The sequence below is a fragment of the Pleurodeles waltl genome, chromosome 3_1, assembly GCF_031143425.1.
Source record: "Pleurodeles waltl isolate 20211129_DDA chromosome 3_1, aPleWal1.hap1.20221129, whole genome shotgun sequence".
NCBI classification, from domain to species: Eukaryota; Metazoa; Chordata; class Amphibia; order Caudata; family Salamandridae; genus Pleurodeles; species Pleurodeles waltl.
In genome coordinates, this window is record NC_090440.1 from 209,853,986 (window position 1) to 209,872,546 (window position 18,561).

The 18,561-nt window shown below is 40.9% G+C and overlaps 1 protein-coding gene across 1 annotated transcript in view; it reads left to right on the forward strand.

The window, feature by feature from the left end:
- Window positions 1-3,802: 3,802 nt before the first annotated feature.
- The window catches only part of LOC138283399 (cholesterol side-chain cleavage enzyme, mitochondrial-like), a 62,237-nt gene continuing 47,478 nt past the window's right edge, over window positions 3,803-18,561 (forward strand). The window contains exons 1-2 of the mRNA XM_069221366.1: window positions 3,803-3,983; window positions 5,851-6,054. Coding sequence (XP_069077467.1) covers window positions 3,833-3,983; window positions 5,851-6,054 — 355 coding nt within the window. The 5' untranslated portion in view covers window positions 3,803-3,832. The remainder of the gene's footprint in view (window positions 3,984-5,850; window positions 6,055-18,561) is intronic.

Here is an 18,561-nt window from a genome sequence, read left to right on the forward strand (position 1 = left end):
TGTTTTCTCCGACACCAGCTAGACCATAAAGAGCAAGATGACTTGTATGCTTTAGTTGTTCCCGAAGCCCAGGGTTTACTGATGAATTCTGAAGCTTGAGACGAAAGGCTGAGGGAAGGTTGGGAAGTCTTGTTACTTTCCAAGCAGAGAAAGTGAGACAATTGTTGAGAATTAGATTGTGGGGATCGGTCAGAGGGTCTAGAAGAAGACTGGTAAAGGATGGAAGCAGGACAGGAAAGTCGACAATTCATTCCAGCAGATGGGGATACCAAATCTGACATTGCCAAAAGGGAACCACTATTACTAGAGTGGCTTGTTGGCGTCCTGTTTGGGCGAGGACAAGTTGATCACGAGGAAAGTCGGGATTCATAATTGGAAAAATTGGACCAATCATATAAGAACGCATTTGTAGCAAAGGCTAAAGAATCTGGACACCTGCTGAAGAATCGAGGAAGTTGAGAGTTGAGTCAGGAAGCGATGAGATCTATGTCGAAAGGACCCCACTTTTGGAAAAAAGAGATGGGCAGATGGAGGGATGAAGTTTCCAATCACTATCACTGAAGTCTTGCAGCTGACGGGACTGCCAATCTGCAGTAGAATTAAGGTAGCCTGGTAAATATTCTGCTCTGACCGAAATCTTGAAGGCTTTTTGCTAGTTCTGCAAGAGGTCTGGATTTGGTGCCACCCATATGATTTACATAACGTACTGCCGAAATGTTGTCCATGCGAAGGAGAATGGAACATTGGATTTTGTCTTTCTCCTGGTTTTTTATTACAAAGGAGCCTGTTAGCATCTCTAAACTATTGATATAGTGATATGAGAGATTGTACCATAACGGGCACCACATCCTGTCCGACTTGCATCTGATTCTAATACAAGATCGGGGACTGAGGCAAAAATACACCTGCAGTTCCAGGCGTCTAAATGGTCTATCCACCATTGAAGTTCTAGACGGGATTCCGGTTCTATGTTGATAAAATCGGAATAAGCTAGATCTTTGCGAAGATGTTGAATTTTGAGGCATTGCAGGGCCTGATATTGTAGTGGACCCAGGAAAATTGCCTGAATGGAAGCGGATAGAATGCCTACTATTCTTGCTAGTGATCTGGGTGAAATGAGGGGATATTAAAGAAAATGGTAGATCTCTAACTTGATTTTATTTGATTTTGATTGAGGAAGAGGTAAAGTAGTGCTTGAAGAATTTACTAGAAAACCTAGAAATCTGATTTGCTGAGTGGGGACCATAAATGGCCTGAGTTGTTTGTAAGACCCAAGGATTTCCTGTTATTGTTTGCCATTTTGAAAGAAATAACTGAAGATGAACCCCCACTAGAGGATGGCCAGAAGAAAGGTTAACTTGTGTTTCTGGAGTTCTTTTGTCCACAACCTCTGAAACCTCTGCCTCTTTGAGGAGAGAAGTGCTGTTTAAAATCTTGGTAATAGTTGGAGTTGTTAAAGGAGCCTCTAGATCCCTGATTACGGTAGGCCCTGATGGTAAATCGTCTCCTTACTCTACCGGCCTGTGCAAAAACCCGCTGGGTAAAGACTTTTTTCAAGGATTGTTGAGCTTTGTCTATGGACGAAAAGGTGGAAACGTATCTGCTAAGATCTTTGATGATCTTTGATGAAGTTATCTCTGAAGAGTTGACCATTAGCTTTTATATCTGGAATGAGTGTAGCTAGATTAACCAACTTGGGCTCCAACTTTAAAAGTAGACCTTTCCGTCTTTCGTGCATTATAGCAGCATTGCCATTGCCAAGTAAGCAGAAGCTTCTCTAAATCCACATGGACAGATCTTGAGGGACAATATCGCAGTTGCTCAATCTAGTGGATTCCACTAAATCAAAAATACGAGCGAGAGGGAATACTATATCTAGAAGCTTGTCTGGACAAGAACACAAAACTTTGTCAACACCCTTTCAGTGGTCTTTGCCAAATTTTGAAAAGAAAGTCAATAATGGCTGGTCAATGGTAGGAGTGGAAGTAATATTTGAAGAGAGGGATGGTCTGGGACATTTCAATCTTAATTTACTGGTGGTTTGTTTATCCAGAGGTTGACAGAGCCTTGATAAAAATATAATTCCCAACATGGGAAGCAGGAAACAAGTCCGTGGAATTAGGATGCCGGATGAGGGAGGGGTCAAACAAAGGAGTGCCCTCCACATCAAGAACCGTCTTCGCTAGAAAGGGAATAATCCTAGATATTTTTGGAGGAGGAGAAGAGGAAGGGTCATCAAACCCCAGAGTGTTGGCATTGACATCTGCATCGACAGTGTCATCATCAATGTCCAAAATAGTTGAAATAGTCAATTCTTGGGGAGCGTCTTGAATATTTTTAGTTTTTGACTTACACTTAGCATGCATTAAGGAATTCCACTCCTTTGTAGAAGACCTGGGAGGAACGTTGTTCTTTTTGTGAAATGAGGGAATCTCACTGGTCAGGGTTGCCGAACCACTCATGGATGTCATGACTTGTTTCTTTTTGGAAGGTAAAGAAAGATATTTTTGTTTTCTGCTTTCCCCCACAGAATGGGCCAGTAAAGTTTGTGACATCATGCTTTTTATAGAATTCTCAATGTTTTTGGATATTTTTTCCATGAAAGCTGAAATGGCTTGCTCAACCGAAGAATGAATAAAATCATTCAAGACATTTTTGAAAAGCTTCCCCATTGTCATCAACTTCCTGTAATAAAGGAGAGCTGCCAATTTCCATTTTAAAAGAAAGTGAATTTCGGGAAGGGGTTAACAGTGCACCAGAACTTGACGGAGGAGTGTAAAATATAGAATAAACACGTCTACAGGGCATTTACTTGTCTATGGAGATCAGTGAGAGGAGGTGGAGTTATAGGCCGCTCCCTCTGAGGAGACGGAAAGAAGACTGCCCCCCTGAGTGACGACGCAGAGCCAGAGGATGAAGCAGAAGCTCCTACACGCAGCAAGAAAAGAGGGCCGTTCACAGTCGAGCAGAACCTTATACACTCATCTGGTCTATGATTGGTTATGATGTTAAGTGTTTTTTCCCATTGGCTGGCTTGTTCTGTGCTTTTGGGAGTTGTAGTTGATTTGACTTCAGCTATTAAAATAAAGCAAGATTAGAAAATATAATTGGAGCCTCTGGTCTTGACATAATATTCAATCCAACGTTAGCATCCACCCAAACCATGCCAGCACTACCTAAAGACTGGGGGATTGATTTTGAGCTCAGCAGACAGGTTGCTCCATCACAAAGGCAACAGATATCCAGTCCCCTGAAATCTAAATCCATGAAAGATATTGGGGTTTAGATTTCAGCGAACGGGAAACCCGTACCGTGGTGACAGAGTAACCCCTCTGCTGAGTTCTAAATCAGGCCCTAAAGCGCAGTTTAGCTCAAATTAAGAAAAAGTGTTTTGGTTGATTTCAGCACTCTCTCTGTAGTTTTCCATTCATCTTGTTTGCAGTCTTTAGTTTTTTCCGTGAGACAAGTGGTGTTGAAGACATACACTCCTTTTTATGGGCTGGTTACAACGACTTTAGGCCCATTTTAGAAATAGCGGCCAGGTTATTCACAGCGGTGACGGTATCCTGTCTGCTGAAATCTAAATCCCATTATGATCTATGGGGTTCAGATTTCAGGGGACGGAATATCCGTCACCGTTGTGACGGAGTAGCCTGTCTGCTGAGTTCTAAATCAGGTTCTTTGTCATTTAAATGCTTCTTGTCTCTGATAATAGTGGACTTCCTCGCCCTTTACAGCATTATTTGTTATTCATTGGATGATTGATTTCCTTGTGCTTTACAGTAATGGAGAGAGCTGGAGGTCAAACAGCCTGGTGCTCAACAAAGAAGTAATGTCTCTGCATGTGATCGATCAGTTCTTGCCTTTACTGAATGAAGTAGACGAGGACATTATGAAGCGGATCCACCTCCAGATTCAAAGAAGTGGGTGTGGGCGGTGGACAGCTGACCTGTCAAATGAACTCTTCCGCTTTGGCCTTGAGTGTAAGACTTATTTTCATTCCATGGTCTATAAGTGGAACGCCACAGTAGTAAATGTGAGAACATCCTTGAGCCAAATGAAAACATGTCCACAGTCAACGCCGTGTGACATTCATTACTTACAGTTACAATACAGAGAAAGAGGGCTATATGTCTTCAAGTAGTTTATTCCCAGCAAAGGGACACTGCATTGTGCTCTAGGTTATCAAATTCAATTGTGCTACTCAGTACCCAGACTTCAGCCCTATCAGCATCATCCAACATTCCTCCCATTCCATAATGCCCCCAGAGAACCAGATAAACTCTATAAGAGACACATAGACAATAGACACATCTCCTCTCCACTATCCATCCTTCAGCACAGAAATGGATCAATCATCCAGTCATCAGGTGCAACAAGCACTCTTTAAAAGTATCACTGTACATTTAGAACTACTGCCAGACTCCCACTCTTTAATCAGACATTAGCTCACCACTACATATGCTTCTCATGCTGCCCAAGTCAACCAGGGCTCCACCATCACAAAAATAGACAAATCATTTTTAACGATATTTATTTGTAAGTTGCCAGATGCATATTTCCAAAAAGTGCCTTATGGAGCCAGACACATTAGGTTGATAAGTCAACATCCGGTTTGGTGAGACTAAAGGCTGTCTAGAAACAAAGAATTATTGGAGATGTATTAATACTGTGTGTTGACGAATGGTGTGTAGAAATAGTGTTGATGAGTTCAGGATGACAAGTTCTGTCAATAAAAGAACCCTTGCCTTTCTAAAATGAAGGCTTATGATTAGCATACGTCAGCAATCGGCCCTATAAGTAGACTAGGCTTACTCAATAGAAAGGTCTTTTCAGAACATAAGATCCATTATCTTCCATACCTATCACAAAGGGCCCAGTAATTTATTTTTGGGCACAAACTCCAATTCGACTCCGAAAAAGGATTATAATCTGGCTGCAAATTGTGCACATTTGGTCCCCCAATTTGCAGCCACAAAGACCTGCTGCAGATCCCTGGAGAAAATAGTCCAAAATTACATTTTGCCTACATAATAGTGGATGAAATTGTGACCAGATTGGGCGTAATTCCTCATTTCGAATTTGTAAATTGCACACCTGTTAATTTGTGTACCCTCTGCTTCGCAAATTAGCTGATGCAGAATTTGCACCCAATATATGCAGCCCAATCTTAATAGGGCACCTAATGTGTTGATGGACCAAAAACGAGCGTTGGGAAGCAAGAGCAGGGATGACATGATTATTGGGAGACTGGCCGTATAGAAGCCTGCCTGGTGCATTTAGTAACAACATGGGATGGAAAATAGGGTGGCTGGAAGATTATAGTACAGCCCAGTGCCATTAACAAATCTAAGAAGAAATATGGCAATGGTAAATGCTTTCTCGTCTGCCAAAATGGAGTATTTACCCACAATCCACCAAGATTTGAGCTGAGCAAAGGTCGATTTCATAAGTGCTGGGATCTGAGGGTACCAAGGAGAACCCATTATTGACAATATATTAACGATTTCATCACACTTATTACAAATCTTCACAGAGCAGAGCCATAAACAGAAGTACCAAGCATATCGAATATATATGGCTTCCCAGAACTGAAAGGTAGGCACTGCGTTTCTCAAATCACACACTCTAGCTTGCAACCTCTGACTCAAATCTTCCAGTCATCATTGTATAACTTAGTAGAGCAGTGTTATGACAACGTTCTCAAAGAGGACATTCCCATGATATCTTTCTTTCTTACTGGTTTGAGGGTAAATAATAAGTGGAGGGTGTTATCACATTCCAAACATATGTGTTCTTTTCTGCTTCTGGACTTAAGGCTGTCTGTTTCATGTTTTCTGTACTTTGCAGCTGTTTCCTATCTATTGTATGGGAAGCGACTTGGACTCCTGGAGGACTGTATTGACCCCGAGGCACAACAATTCATTGATGCTATCACAAAAATGTTCCAGACCACCTCGCCAATGCTCTTCATTCCACCAAAATTGCTAGGTATGATCAACTCCAAAATCTGGACAGATCATATAGAGGCTTGGGATGTGATCTTTTCTCAAGGTGAGTAAAAGGTTTCAAGGTGGGGTGAGTAAGCAATATAGAATTTATCTGTAAAGATAAACTAGGAATGGAAACTTCTACATCTGAAGGGAAGACATATTTATGTATGAAAGAGTTGTGCAGGTAACAATTGATCAAAGCTTTGCAGGTTATCAACTACAATAGCACATGATGGTTTGATCACATTTGGTTCAGTGTTGCAGCTGCAGTGTAACTAATCAAAATAAAGTTTTCCATAAAATCTAAATAGTTGTAAAATACTTTAAAGCAAGCTTAAATACATTTATAAAAAAAAGGAAAGTGAGGAAAGAGGAAAAAGAATTGATCAGTATTGTCATCAAGCTAGTTTCTTGTACATAAAGTTCCCATAAAACATTACACTAATTTCATAATATTTCTCCATCCTATTAGTACATCTGAGGGGCGTGGCTAACAACTAAATAAGATACCTGCCTCATATCCAGCATATGATTATCCTTGTACATAAAGGTCGTAAAAAGCATTAGATATGTACAATATTTCTCCTTCTTATTATTACGTCTGTAGCCTATGCCTCCTGCAAATGTAGTTTGAAACGTCTGCTGCCAAGACAATAGATTAAATGATACGATTATCAACATCAATACCAATTCTATTACTATTATTACTACTACTACCACCAATAATAATAAAATATTAATACGAGATAACTGCAGTGGTGAGGAATGGAATAGAAATAGAGGCTGAGGTGTGACGTGCAGTCAATTGCCAGATCTTTATACATCTATTCAGTATTTAGTCTGTAATCACAGAGTTTTCATTCAAGCTGCTGTATACTTCATGCACACTGAATCACTAAGAACTGGCCGAAGTAGTCTTACGAAACATGGGAGAACGTGTGGCTTTACATAGGGACAGATGAATGTAAAATAAACAAAAAACAGTCCCTCTTTATGATGTTGATATGTTCTTAGATAGTTGACTTAAAATGTGCTTTGCCATGTCATCTGCATTTTGAACAAATAATTGTCATAAATTATAATTTCACGTATTTTAATGAAACATTGTCATAGGCATTTTAGTTTAGGAATGAAGTGCCCGATACAATGAACTGTTTTACTGGGATTTATCATTTGCCAAGTAGCACACTGCCATTGCAAAACAAGAATCTGGCAAATGAACTAATTGGCAAAGCAGCAAATCCAACTCTTGCACCACAACCAATCAGTTGCACCCCATCCTTAATAGTAGAGAGCTCGCCACTCTCACCCCTCACCTTTCTGCAAACATGAAGGGTGTCTGTCAGTGTGAGCAAAGGTCAGCCTGACAGACACTCTTCTTGTTCAAGTCAGGCAGCCATGTGCTGTACATGCACTAAATGCCCAGGCTCCTGGATGCCTAAGCTGAACGTTGTTGGGCTGAAGGTTTCACAGCCCTGTGAGCGTGACCTCAACCGCCAAAGCAGCGGTGGCCCTCCCCCTCATGACAATGGGGCATGTCACTGACAGACTCAGACATGAACGCTGCAGTTTTAAGCCCTTAAGTGCACAGGACTGACTGTCCATCAGTGATGATTGTCACAGAGTGAGGTGGGGTCACCAGTTTCACTAACCCCATCCCACTAATGAGGGACTGCCACCTCCTCTCATTGGCTGTCCCATGACAAGGTCAGTCAATGAGAGGGTGTGGAAGTCCCGATCCTCCAGAAACCACTGAGGCTTCCCTGTCGCCACCTAAGATCACTGCTGCGTCTGGTAAGTTGTTTTGTATGTTTGGTGCATGTGTGCGTTCATGTTTGTAGGTATGAATGTATGTGTTTTTGTGTGTGCATTCTGTCAATGGGTGTGTGCTTATGCATGTGTGCATGCTTGTGGATGCGTGGGTGTGAGTGAGTGTGCTTGTAGATGGGTGAGTTTGTGTGTGTGCGTGTTCTGCCCAGTCCCCACCAGAGTTAGAAGCCCCCATTGCAACCTACATTACCTTCATTATTCTTTCATGTAGGAACGCTGCAAGCAGCATTTATAAAATGAAATCTAAAAAGACATGCATTAGCAGATCTGCCTGCTGCATTCCAGACTTGCAATTTGTCGACTGTCAGCATGTTGTTGAGGTGCATTGACAGAGCTATGTATAGATTCAGGGTTCAAACTGCAACATATGGCGCTGTTCATGATTAACATGTAGGGGGTCCCAGGTTTGAAAAAGCAGGACTTATTGCAGACAGAAGCTGATGAGTGGCACAGGTGTGTAGAAATTTAAACAGAAGGGAGTTTAGTTTCATTTTAAAGAGCAGAGTATGAAAGATGGACAGCCTTATACTCAAAGATAGATAAGAGCCCATCCTAGATAAGAGGCTGTAGCGCAAAGAGTCGGGCTCACTGGGTTCAATAGAGCTTTGCATTGGCAGTAGGCATGAGTGGCAGAATCTTGGTGTGAACAGGCCTGTTTGTGGTCGCTACGAGCCCAAAACTTCAGGATTTCACAAAAACTAGCATTGCAGAGCCCTCCTACACTTGCAGAGTTCACTAGCTTGATTTCTTTTTCACTGTACTCTGCAACCATTTCATCTCAGTCGTGTCTTCTAGTAGATACTGCTTGCAGTCAAGGACAATGCTGGTGGCTCTGGGAATACAGTTGATAACGCGTCCCAATCTAGCTAATTTCCTCACTCTGGGACTCGTTTTAGGCCGATGAATCTTTTGGCTCTGATTGGAGACTCCTTAGGACGAGATATCTATTCAACATTTCAATCAATAGATCAATAACCTCATCAATATTTACAATAACTAATCAATCAAATTAATTAATGACATTAGTAAGAATCGAACCACATCATGACCTTTCAGTCATGAATAACTACACAACTTTAGTAAGATTTATGATATTTATTCCCTATTTGTTACACTCTATTAGCAAGTTTATTAGTCTCAATACCAGCAAACACATCAACAATGTCACAATATGGCAAGTTGGATAAGCCTTTATCAAAGCAAAGATCATAAACATCAGAACAAAACGCGACGTCAACATGGGTTAACGTTAACAGGGTATCATTAGCACATTTATTCAACAAAGCATAGATTCAGTCATTTGTCTATTTGCGTCCGAATTAGTGAATTCCTTAACTAACCTCTAATTAGCATTGGCATGTTGGGCTTCATGCAAAACGATTTAGCAACACAAATTTAGAAAAACATCTAACTATGGCTTCTATCAAAAGAGCAGTCGGTACCTAGATAGAAAAGGCAAATAGACAATTACAATACATCATCATATAGTTACCCTCCATAATGGGTCAGCATACAGAGTCAGTCTTCATCCTCAGGACATCAGTCGATTCGCCATCAGCCAGCATAAGCAGCAAAGTTCAGCAAGACAGGGCAAAGTAAGGCACTTCCCTTGTAAAGAGGAAAAGTAAGTATCAGGCAAGACGAGAGTTGTGGATGGTTTGTAAAACCAAACAGCAAAGTCTTTAAGACAGAAGGATTGTAGTAACAGCATGAATGTCTCTATAATGGCGCAGTAATGGCAAAGTGGCTTAGAATGGCTCGTAATGGCTGATTTCTCCTTCTGACACCCCGTTATATCAAACTTGTTGAACAAGTCTCTAATTTCCAATTGGGCAAGTTTTGGTGCATCGTTATCTTTAACCAATGATCCGTCGATTATTTTACTAGAATTTTCACTTAAGACAGTTCTCACATAGTTTGATTGGCTCCTGTAATTGACGTCTCCAACGGGTAGAATGTCAGATGCAAACTTTTATTCTCACAAGCTTAGTCAGTAGTCCCATTGTCCATACCAGTTTAGGTGACCTTATACCTGTTGCGAATTACACTGTTGCAGTCGGCAAGAATGTCTCCTTGAGCAAGTCAGGTCTCATGAGAAAGAATTTACTATGGTTACACACACATGTCCAGCTTCTGGAAAAGTACAGTTTCATCTTTCAGCAAGTCAGCACATTTCACGTTAGAAAAACACATGTAATATGAGACCAGGCAGCTAGGTCCAGACCCTTGCAAACTAAGGCCTAGTGGTTAATTTAGCAGGACCTTAACATATAACTCTCAATACTAATACAAATCACACATTAGTACATTATTAACTCATCATTAGTCAATTTCATTAATCATCGTATACATTGATGGCCACTCCCCGTGGGCACATTTCAAACATGTACATTAATTTTCAGGTTAATACATTTTCCATGCAGCTTCATTATGCATTATCCTACAAGCACTCCATATTAACTACACTCCATAAATCCCTCCTCTGATGACTCTTGTCATCACACAAAACTTTCTTCACAATTTATTCATTTCCTTAGCTCTCTCATCTCTATTTCCTCCCCTGATTTTGCTTTTGCATATTTTGCTCTGAATACTTTTTCCCTTTTCTTTTCTTTTCTTTTCTTTTCTCATTACGTTTTGCTCTAATTCATTTACTAATTTTGCATGATAACCACAGTCCAAATAAACAAGCCAAAACAGTTAATATTCCTTGTAAGATTTTTCCCAATATTCCATGCCAAATACTACTAACCCAGCTTCCCACTTTTGCAAGTCCCTTTCCAACCTTTTCCCAAACACTGGTTCTTTCAGTTCCTTCAAATCTGTACTATCTCTTGTTAGGTTAGTAAGCATACTTCTAATCTCATTACTATTATCCGGAATATAGGCACAGCAGTGACGCTCATTAAGCATCTTACAGACTCTGCCATTTTTCGCTAAAAGAATGTCTAAAGCAAGCCTATTTTGAAGAATCATAGCCCTCCCCGCAGCAAGTTCAGTATCCATCAGGAATATAGCTCCTGTGAAGTTTGTCAGCATGTTATCCACAATAGTAGACAACTTTCGAATCTTTATTGAGTTCAGAATAACTCCCACTGAGGGAATTATGGCTCGAAATATGTCTCCTACCACACCAGCGGCAGTTTCTCTCTTTTGTCTAGTAGGATGTAATTCAGACACTTTCGGGAATTTCTTTAAATCATCTAGCTGATATATCTTTGGGAAAACTATCCCCAAATAACATGTCCCGTACCATCCCTTTAGAAGACGGTAATAAGCATTTAGTCCACATATATAATAGACCCCTGGGATCGCTGGATCCTGTTCATTTAACATGAACGTCGACTTTCTCTGAAACAAAAACACGTGCTTACATTCACTCGTTCCCACAAACACATTGTCATAATATGACTTAGGTCGCGTAATGCAAAGCGTTTAGTGTAGTGCATCTAAAGCTAATTTCCCCTGTTCCTTAACTCCATTAGAACTACCACTATTAATAAAAGAACGTTGCTGCAAGTATTTTTCTAATTTCCCTTTCAAAACCCTCCTTCTATCTTCAGTGTGATCTAGAAAGCTTTTCTCTACAGATGTAAGCAAGCAAGTCAAGTTATTGCGGTGTGCATAAGACGTACTAATTGTTTCTCTAGCTTCAAAGAATCCCTTTATCAGCTTAATGGCATAATATTTAGCTACACTATTCAAATCTTCTATTATAGGCACATAAGAAAACACTAAATCATGATTTGAGTAAAAATATTGAACCTCCTCTTGGTTATAGAAACGTGTAAGTAACAGACTACAACTTATCCCATAAGTTAGTGGCAGACTACGGTAAGTAACTCCCTCTTGTACTGAAACAGGAATTTGTGTACACACATAACAAGCCTTCGCATCCATAGTGTCAACATACTCACTCAGCAAGCGATAGAAAACATTAGTAGACAGTTCCCCTTTTGTGTTAGTTCCCTCATGCAAATACTTTGTATCTTGCTCAAACCTCTCTAATGGTGTTATGGTGTTAAGGTAGCAGTCTCAGGAATTGTAGCATTGTTAGCTTCATTCTCATCCACCAATCTCATTTCCACAAGCAAAGCTATAATGAATATCACACATACGACACCCAAAGCAATACCCAAATAATTACAACGCCTACTTCCACTAGTCTCATTTTCCGTGCTAGGCATGATCTGTAAAGAATCAGGAGATAAGGTGCTATAAGTTCAAACAACTAATTTGAGGATGGTTAAAACTCTAAAAACTCTTTATCTTTTTTATTTTACTTTTTTCAGCAAAGCTAAGCAAAGTCTTTCTTCAGCAAGTATTTACAGCTTTGTCATTCACTCCCAGGATCCTTGTCAAATCAGATTAGCAGCTTGTCGCAATCGGTTTTCAAAAGTCAATTCAGGAGAGCAGTGTCACATCCGGTAATTTTATCAGTCTCTTTTAATATTTATTTTTTTTAACTCAATTTCAGTCTCTCTTCCTTGTTGCTTAATTCGGGTACCATAGTATTGACCTGGGACTTCTCGATCAAAACAGAATGCCAAGAACTCTTGTTGCCACTTAGCTGATGTTGCATAAGCCTATTCAGGACCTGCGTATCTTCTGTTTGCTATACGCTTTCTTTTCAACTTGCGGTCACCCTGCAATTCTCCTTCACTCAAATCTTCTATCCTTGTGGTATCGACCTCTTCCTCTATGGTCTCATCAACGACAACTTTTCCTTTTGCAGCTTGTGTTTCTGGCCACTTACCTCCTTTCAGTGATTCTCTGGTCTTCAATTTCTTTTGTGGCAATTCGTTGCCCTCCTCTTGTGCTATGGTGTTTTCTCCTGCTGGACCTGCAAGCGGCTCAGGAGGAGTCTGGACACTCTGGCTTTCTCCTGTCTCAACTCCTTCACCCTCTGGGTCTGTTAGGAGTTCAACTTCAAACCCGTATCTGTCTGCTTCTTGGAGGACCTCTCTCTGGGTCGGACCTCCTGGCGCCTCAGTTGAGATAGGCTCACCGTCACCCCTCTGGATCTCGTTTACTGTTTGAGTGACCAAGCCGTCCTCAACGGGCTCTCCTCCAGTCTCAGTTCCCCTTTGATTACTCTCCGGTCCTGAGACTTCCTTTTCTGTAGCTGTTATTTTCGACAATTCAAGTTCCTCATCAGTTGGACTCGTCACCTTCTTTGTGTGACTGGCATGGATCCAGTTTGGAATTCCCGCACACTTCACACCAGTAGTTGTCATTAGTATCACTTGATATGGCCCCTTCCAACGTGGCTCCAAACACGTCTTCCTCACGCGTTTCTTGACAACAACTCAGTCACCAGCTTTTAGGTTGTGACCTGGATCATTTATCGGTGGCAGTGTGGTTGCTTCCACCTTGTGAGAGAAAGAGCGGACCACGTCAGCCAGACCCTTGAAGTAGTCCAACACCATATCATCCGTGAAATTCACAAGAGCATTTGCAGGCACTGTGGGCAATCTCATAGCTCGGCCCATGAGAATTTCACGAGGAGACAGTCCTGTTTTCCTGTTCGGCGTATTTCTCATTGACATTAGCACTAAGGGCAATGCATCCGGCCATTTCAAGTTTGTAGCTGCACATATTTTTGCCATTCTTGACTTCAAGGTACCATTCATTTGCTCCACTAATCCTGATGCTTCAGGGCGGTAGCTACAATGCAATGTCTGCTCAATGTTCAATGCTGCACTGTTGTGTTTTAAAATGTGCTATTGTAATTCGTTGTTGGGTGTGGGCAGTGTACCTTTATGGAAGGCTGGGTGCGTGGAGTTCTGATGACTTCATCGGCTCCCGAGTCAGTTGCTGTACTTGGAGCTGTGAGGACGTTGGTGTTGATGTGGAAATAAACTTTGCGTTCAAGAATATTCCTTCTCCGTTTTTCCCTTCGTTTGGATACAACTTAAATTGGCGACGAGCTTCTATCAACACCATCCGGACCCACGTAACTGTTATGATATTCATTTCTTGTCCTCACACTCGTTTACTTCATTGTTATATTAAGCGGAAATCTTTCAGCTGACAGAGTATGCTGGTGTTTTTAAATCTATTTTGAAGCAGATTACAATCTGTTTGTGTTCCTCATCCTTCTTCGTTCAGGTATTTTGTTAAGGGCCTTTGCCTGCTTGCGTCTGGCAAAGTCCTCTGGTTTCAGTTCCTGTTGCCTAGTTACGCCTGATCAACAAACATTCTACTCAGAGGAACCAGTTTAACTCTTCTTTGTTGCTATAGTTAATGCGACATTGGGTTAAGACATGCAAGAATATTGTCTTTACAGAGATTGAAATCTATATATTTTTAAACAACGTGGAGCAAATTCTGGTTCCTGTAGTTTATGTTCCGGGCACATTCTAGGTTTTGGTTTACAAACAGTGATATATAAATCCGCAAATCGACAGAGGAATTCTGTGTGCCTCTACTGTGTCTATTCACACAAACAAAGAAAACCTGTGCTGGACTTTCTGCACCAGAAAATAAGAATCCACTATCACGCGGACAGGTGCACAGTAATTCGCGCACTCTTCATTTTAAGTGCACCTTGCGGATTCGTACATATTCTGGTATTTATTTCACTGTTGCTATTGAATGGAGGATATTTCTACACCATTGCAGATCTTTTCAGTGATTCGCACACTTCTATTCTGACTGAGAGAAAATAAGAATCCACTATCACGCGGACAGGTGCACAGTAATTCGCACACTCTTCATTTTAAGTGCACCTTGCGGATTCGTACATATTCTGGTATTTATTTCACTGTTGCTATTGAATGGAGGATATTTCTACGCAATTGCGGATCTTTTCAGTGATTCGCACACTTCTATTCTGACTGCGAATTTACAGTGAAAGCACAAATTGTATGGACATGTGGACCTAAAATGTTATGCGCACAGTGATTCGCACATTCATCTGCTTTTCTGGATCTGCAGACCTGTGAATCTGTTTGCAATATTTCACGCACGTATCACGACTACTCTACATTGAAGGCAGTTGCAGATTTGTACAGTGATTCGCACACTTATTCAATTTTTATCTTTAGTGGTGTCTTATTAGTCATATACGCGTTCATACAGTGTCTATTCCTCTGTATGCAAACAGCAAATTTGCCACTGGCATTTTTGCCTGAACCCGGTATTCCCACGATAAAATGGCAACACTGGTTCAAGTCTTTTGAAAGTTACTTAGTGGCGATAGATGGGGTAAATTTTTTTGCGGTTCGAAAGAAGGCGATTTTGTATAATTGCCTTGGTACAGAAGGTCAGAGAATTTTTGATCATCAACCCCAAGTGCAACCTTCATCCATTGATGGTTGGGATGTTTTTACTGAAGCTGCAAAGAGGTTAGAAAATCACTTTAAGGATGACCTTAGTATAATAGTTGAAAGACACACATTTTTTACTCGAAAACAATTCCAACACGAATCAATTGATAATTTTGTAGCTGAGCTTAGGGTATTAGCAGGCACTTCTGAATTTATAGGACCCCTCGATCAGTACCTAAGAGATCAGTTAGTGGTGAATTGTTATGATTCTAGAATCCAAGAAAAAAATTTATGTTGTAGAAATCCAACTTTGTGTGAAACACTAGAAATTGCTAGAGGCATCGAGCGTTCAGTAACAGCTTCCAGAGAGTTAAGCAAAATGAAAATAAGTCAGGCAGAAAATGTGAACATAGTTTTACAGAAGTCTAAGACAGTTATGTCGGGCACTCCAGATTTAAAAAAAAATAATACTAAAAGTTCACTATGCTTCAGATGTGGTTCTAAGTCACATGTTGCCAATTCCTCAAATTGTCCTGCACTGGGGAAAGTGCGCATGAAATGCAGGAAGTCTGGTCATTTTGCTTGTGTATGCAAGCAATCACAAAAAGTAATGTTAGTTGAGCATCAGCAAGCCATTGACAAGCTGACAGATGGAGGGGAGGTGGACTTTTCAAAAAGATGTGTTTTGATTGTTGATGATATTAATTCTGATTGCAAATTTTCTAAGGATCCAGTATGTGAAGTTAAAATTGGGGAAGTCAAGCTAAGTGTCACTGTGGATTCAGGCTCACCTATATCAATTGTATCTGATACAAATTATCATTCACTTTGGAGTAACCTTCCCTTGTCAGCTCCTGACATAAAAACAGTAGCTTTTGATGGTCAAGAAATTGATATGATGGGGTATTTCTTAGAAAGGATTTGTTATCAGCAGAAGACTATTAGTACAAAAATATATGTAGCCAAGAGAGGGTACAATATTCTTGGGTGGAGAGATCAAGGACAATTTGGGATGGTTCTGAGACCGGGTACTGAACGACCTATCACCCTGATTGAGAAAGTGGACATAAAACTTGATACTCTTAAAGATGTCCTAGACAAGCATACTGTGATTTTCAGGGATAAGCTAGGCTCTGTAAAAGGTTATGAGCATAAAATAATTCTCAAACCTGATGCGATACCTGTGGTTCACAAGGTGCGTAATGTGCCTTTGAGCATCAGAGGGAAGTTAAAGGAGCACCTACGTGAGCTATGTGCTGATGGAGTCATTGAATCGACTAATTCGTCTCAATGGGTTTCTCCGATTGTGGTTGCAGTTAAGAAAACGGGGGCTTTGCGATTATGTGTGGACTTGAGGTCTTTGAACAAAAATATTCTAGTTGATTGTTTCCCGTTGCCCAAAATACAGGAGTTATTGGCACGATTGGGGGGTATGAAAGTGTTCTCCACGATTGACCTCAAGTCCGCCTATCATCAAGTTGAATTGAGTAGGGAGTCTCGTTCTCTTACAACATTTGTCACTCCATTTGGGGCTTACAGATTTTTGCGGATGCCTTTCGGTTTAGCTTCCGCAGCATCTGTGTTTCAGAAGCTAATGTATCAACTGTTTGGGGAAGTACACGGAGTGTTGCCATATCAGGACGGTATTCTGATAGGCTCAGAGTCTATTCAGGAACACATATACAAACTTGATAAAGTCCTAGAAATTCTGGAAGATCACAGGATTACGGTGAGAAAAGAGAAATGTAAATTCATGGTTGAGACGGTTGAATATTTAGGTCACACAATTTGTGCACAGGGAATCCTAGCCAAGAAAGACTTATTAGGGGCTATTGGAAATGCTCCATCTCCTAATGATAAAGACCAGTTGAGATCCTTTTTGGGTCTTTGTGAGTACTACTCGCGATTTGTTCACAATTTTGCGTATCTGACAGAGCCATTGAGGAAGTTGTTGAGGAAGGGTGAGAAATTTCAGTGGCAGGATGAGCAGGCTCAAGCCTTCTTAACTCTTAAGACTCTCATAATTGAGGCTCCTGCTCTTCATCCTTTCAATGAAGACGTACCTTCTGTCATTACTGTGGATGCGAGTGGGATTGGCCTAGGAGCTGTTTTAAGTCAAATGATAGGAGGCAAGGAATTTCCCATTGCTTTTGCGTCCAGATGACTTTCTGAGGCCGAGGTGAATTATAGCACAATCGAGAGGGAGGCACTAGCTTGTGTTTGGGGTGTCAACCATTTTTCAATGTATGTTTGGGGGAGAGAATTTACTTTGGTAACAGATCACAAGCCATTGGTTTATCTATGGAATGACAGAATTTTCAATAAGACTAGTCCTAGATTGACCAGGTTGTTGGCTAAACTGTATGAGTTTAATATGAAAATGAAACATATTCCTGGGGAGAACAATGGTAGAGCAGATTTTCTTTCCAGGTGTCCGGTTCACAATCCAATTGAAGGGAAGCAAATGGAGGATGAGGATGTCTTGGTGGGAATGATAGACGGAGTGTTTGTTTCTCGGGAAGTCATTTCCAGGCAGGTTTGGGCGGAAGCTATGAACAAGGACAATTCTCTATTGCTTCTAAAAAAATATATTTGTGAGGGTTGGCCGGCAGGGAATGGTGTTTTAGAAGTAATAAAACCTTTTTGTAAGGTTAGAGAGGAATTGAACGTGGAGGACGACCTTGTCATGGGGGGGAACGTTTGGTACCTCCTAATAATTTAAGGCACAAGTTGATACAGCTGGCTCATGATGGGCATGTTGGAATCACTGGCACAAGGAAGAGGTTGCGTTTATATTATTGGTGGCCGGGTATGGACACAGAGGTGGAATTTGCAGTTAAGAATTGTAGCATTTGCAAGGGGGCGGATAAAGGTTTACATACTAGAGAAGTGCCTTTGTGTCCGGTACCGTTTCCTGATAAACCTTGGCAGAAATTGGGATTGGTCCAGTTGGGGGTTACAATGACGGAAATAAATATGTGTTGGTTGCAGTAGATTATCATTCCAAATGGGTTTCGTACAAGTTTTTAAGAGAACCTGATACCACCAATGTGATGGGATTTTTAAAAGAGATCTTTCATTGGGAGGGTATTCCCAGGTTTTTGGTCACAGATAACGGGGTGCAATTTGTATCGCACCAGATGGTTGAATTTCTGAGAAGACTTAATATTAAGCATCTTACAAATGCATTGTATAGTCCGCAGGGTAATGGGCTTGTTGAGAGAGTAAATAGATTATTCAAGGAAACTATTCAATTGGCCATCAGGTCAGGGAAGAGTATACAGGAGATGGTGGCAGAAAAGATATGGTGTTATCACAACACACCACATTCTTCTACTGGTGTTGCTCCTTTTGTACTTTTTAAGGGTAGACATTCTTGCAATGAACTGTCTCCAGAGTGGGTTGTACAGGAAACTTTAGGGGGTGTTGTTGCTTCTGATATCAATCAGGTGAAAGACAAGGTGATT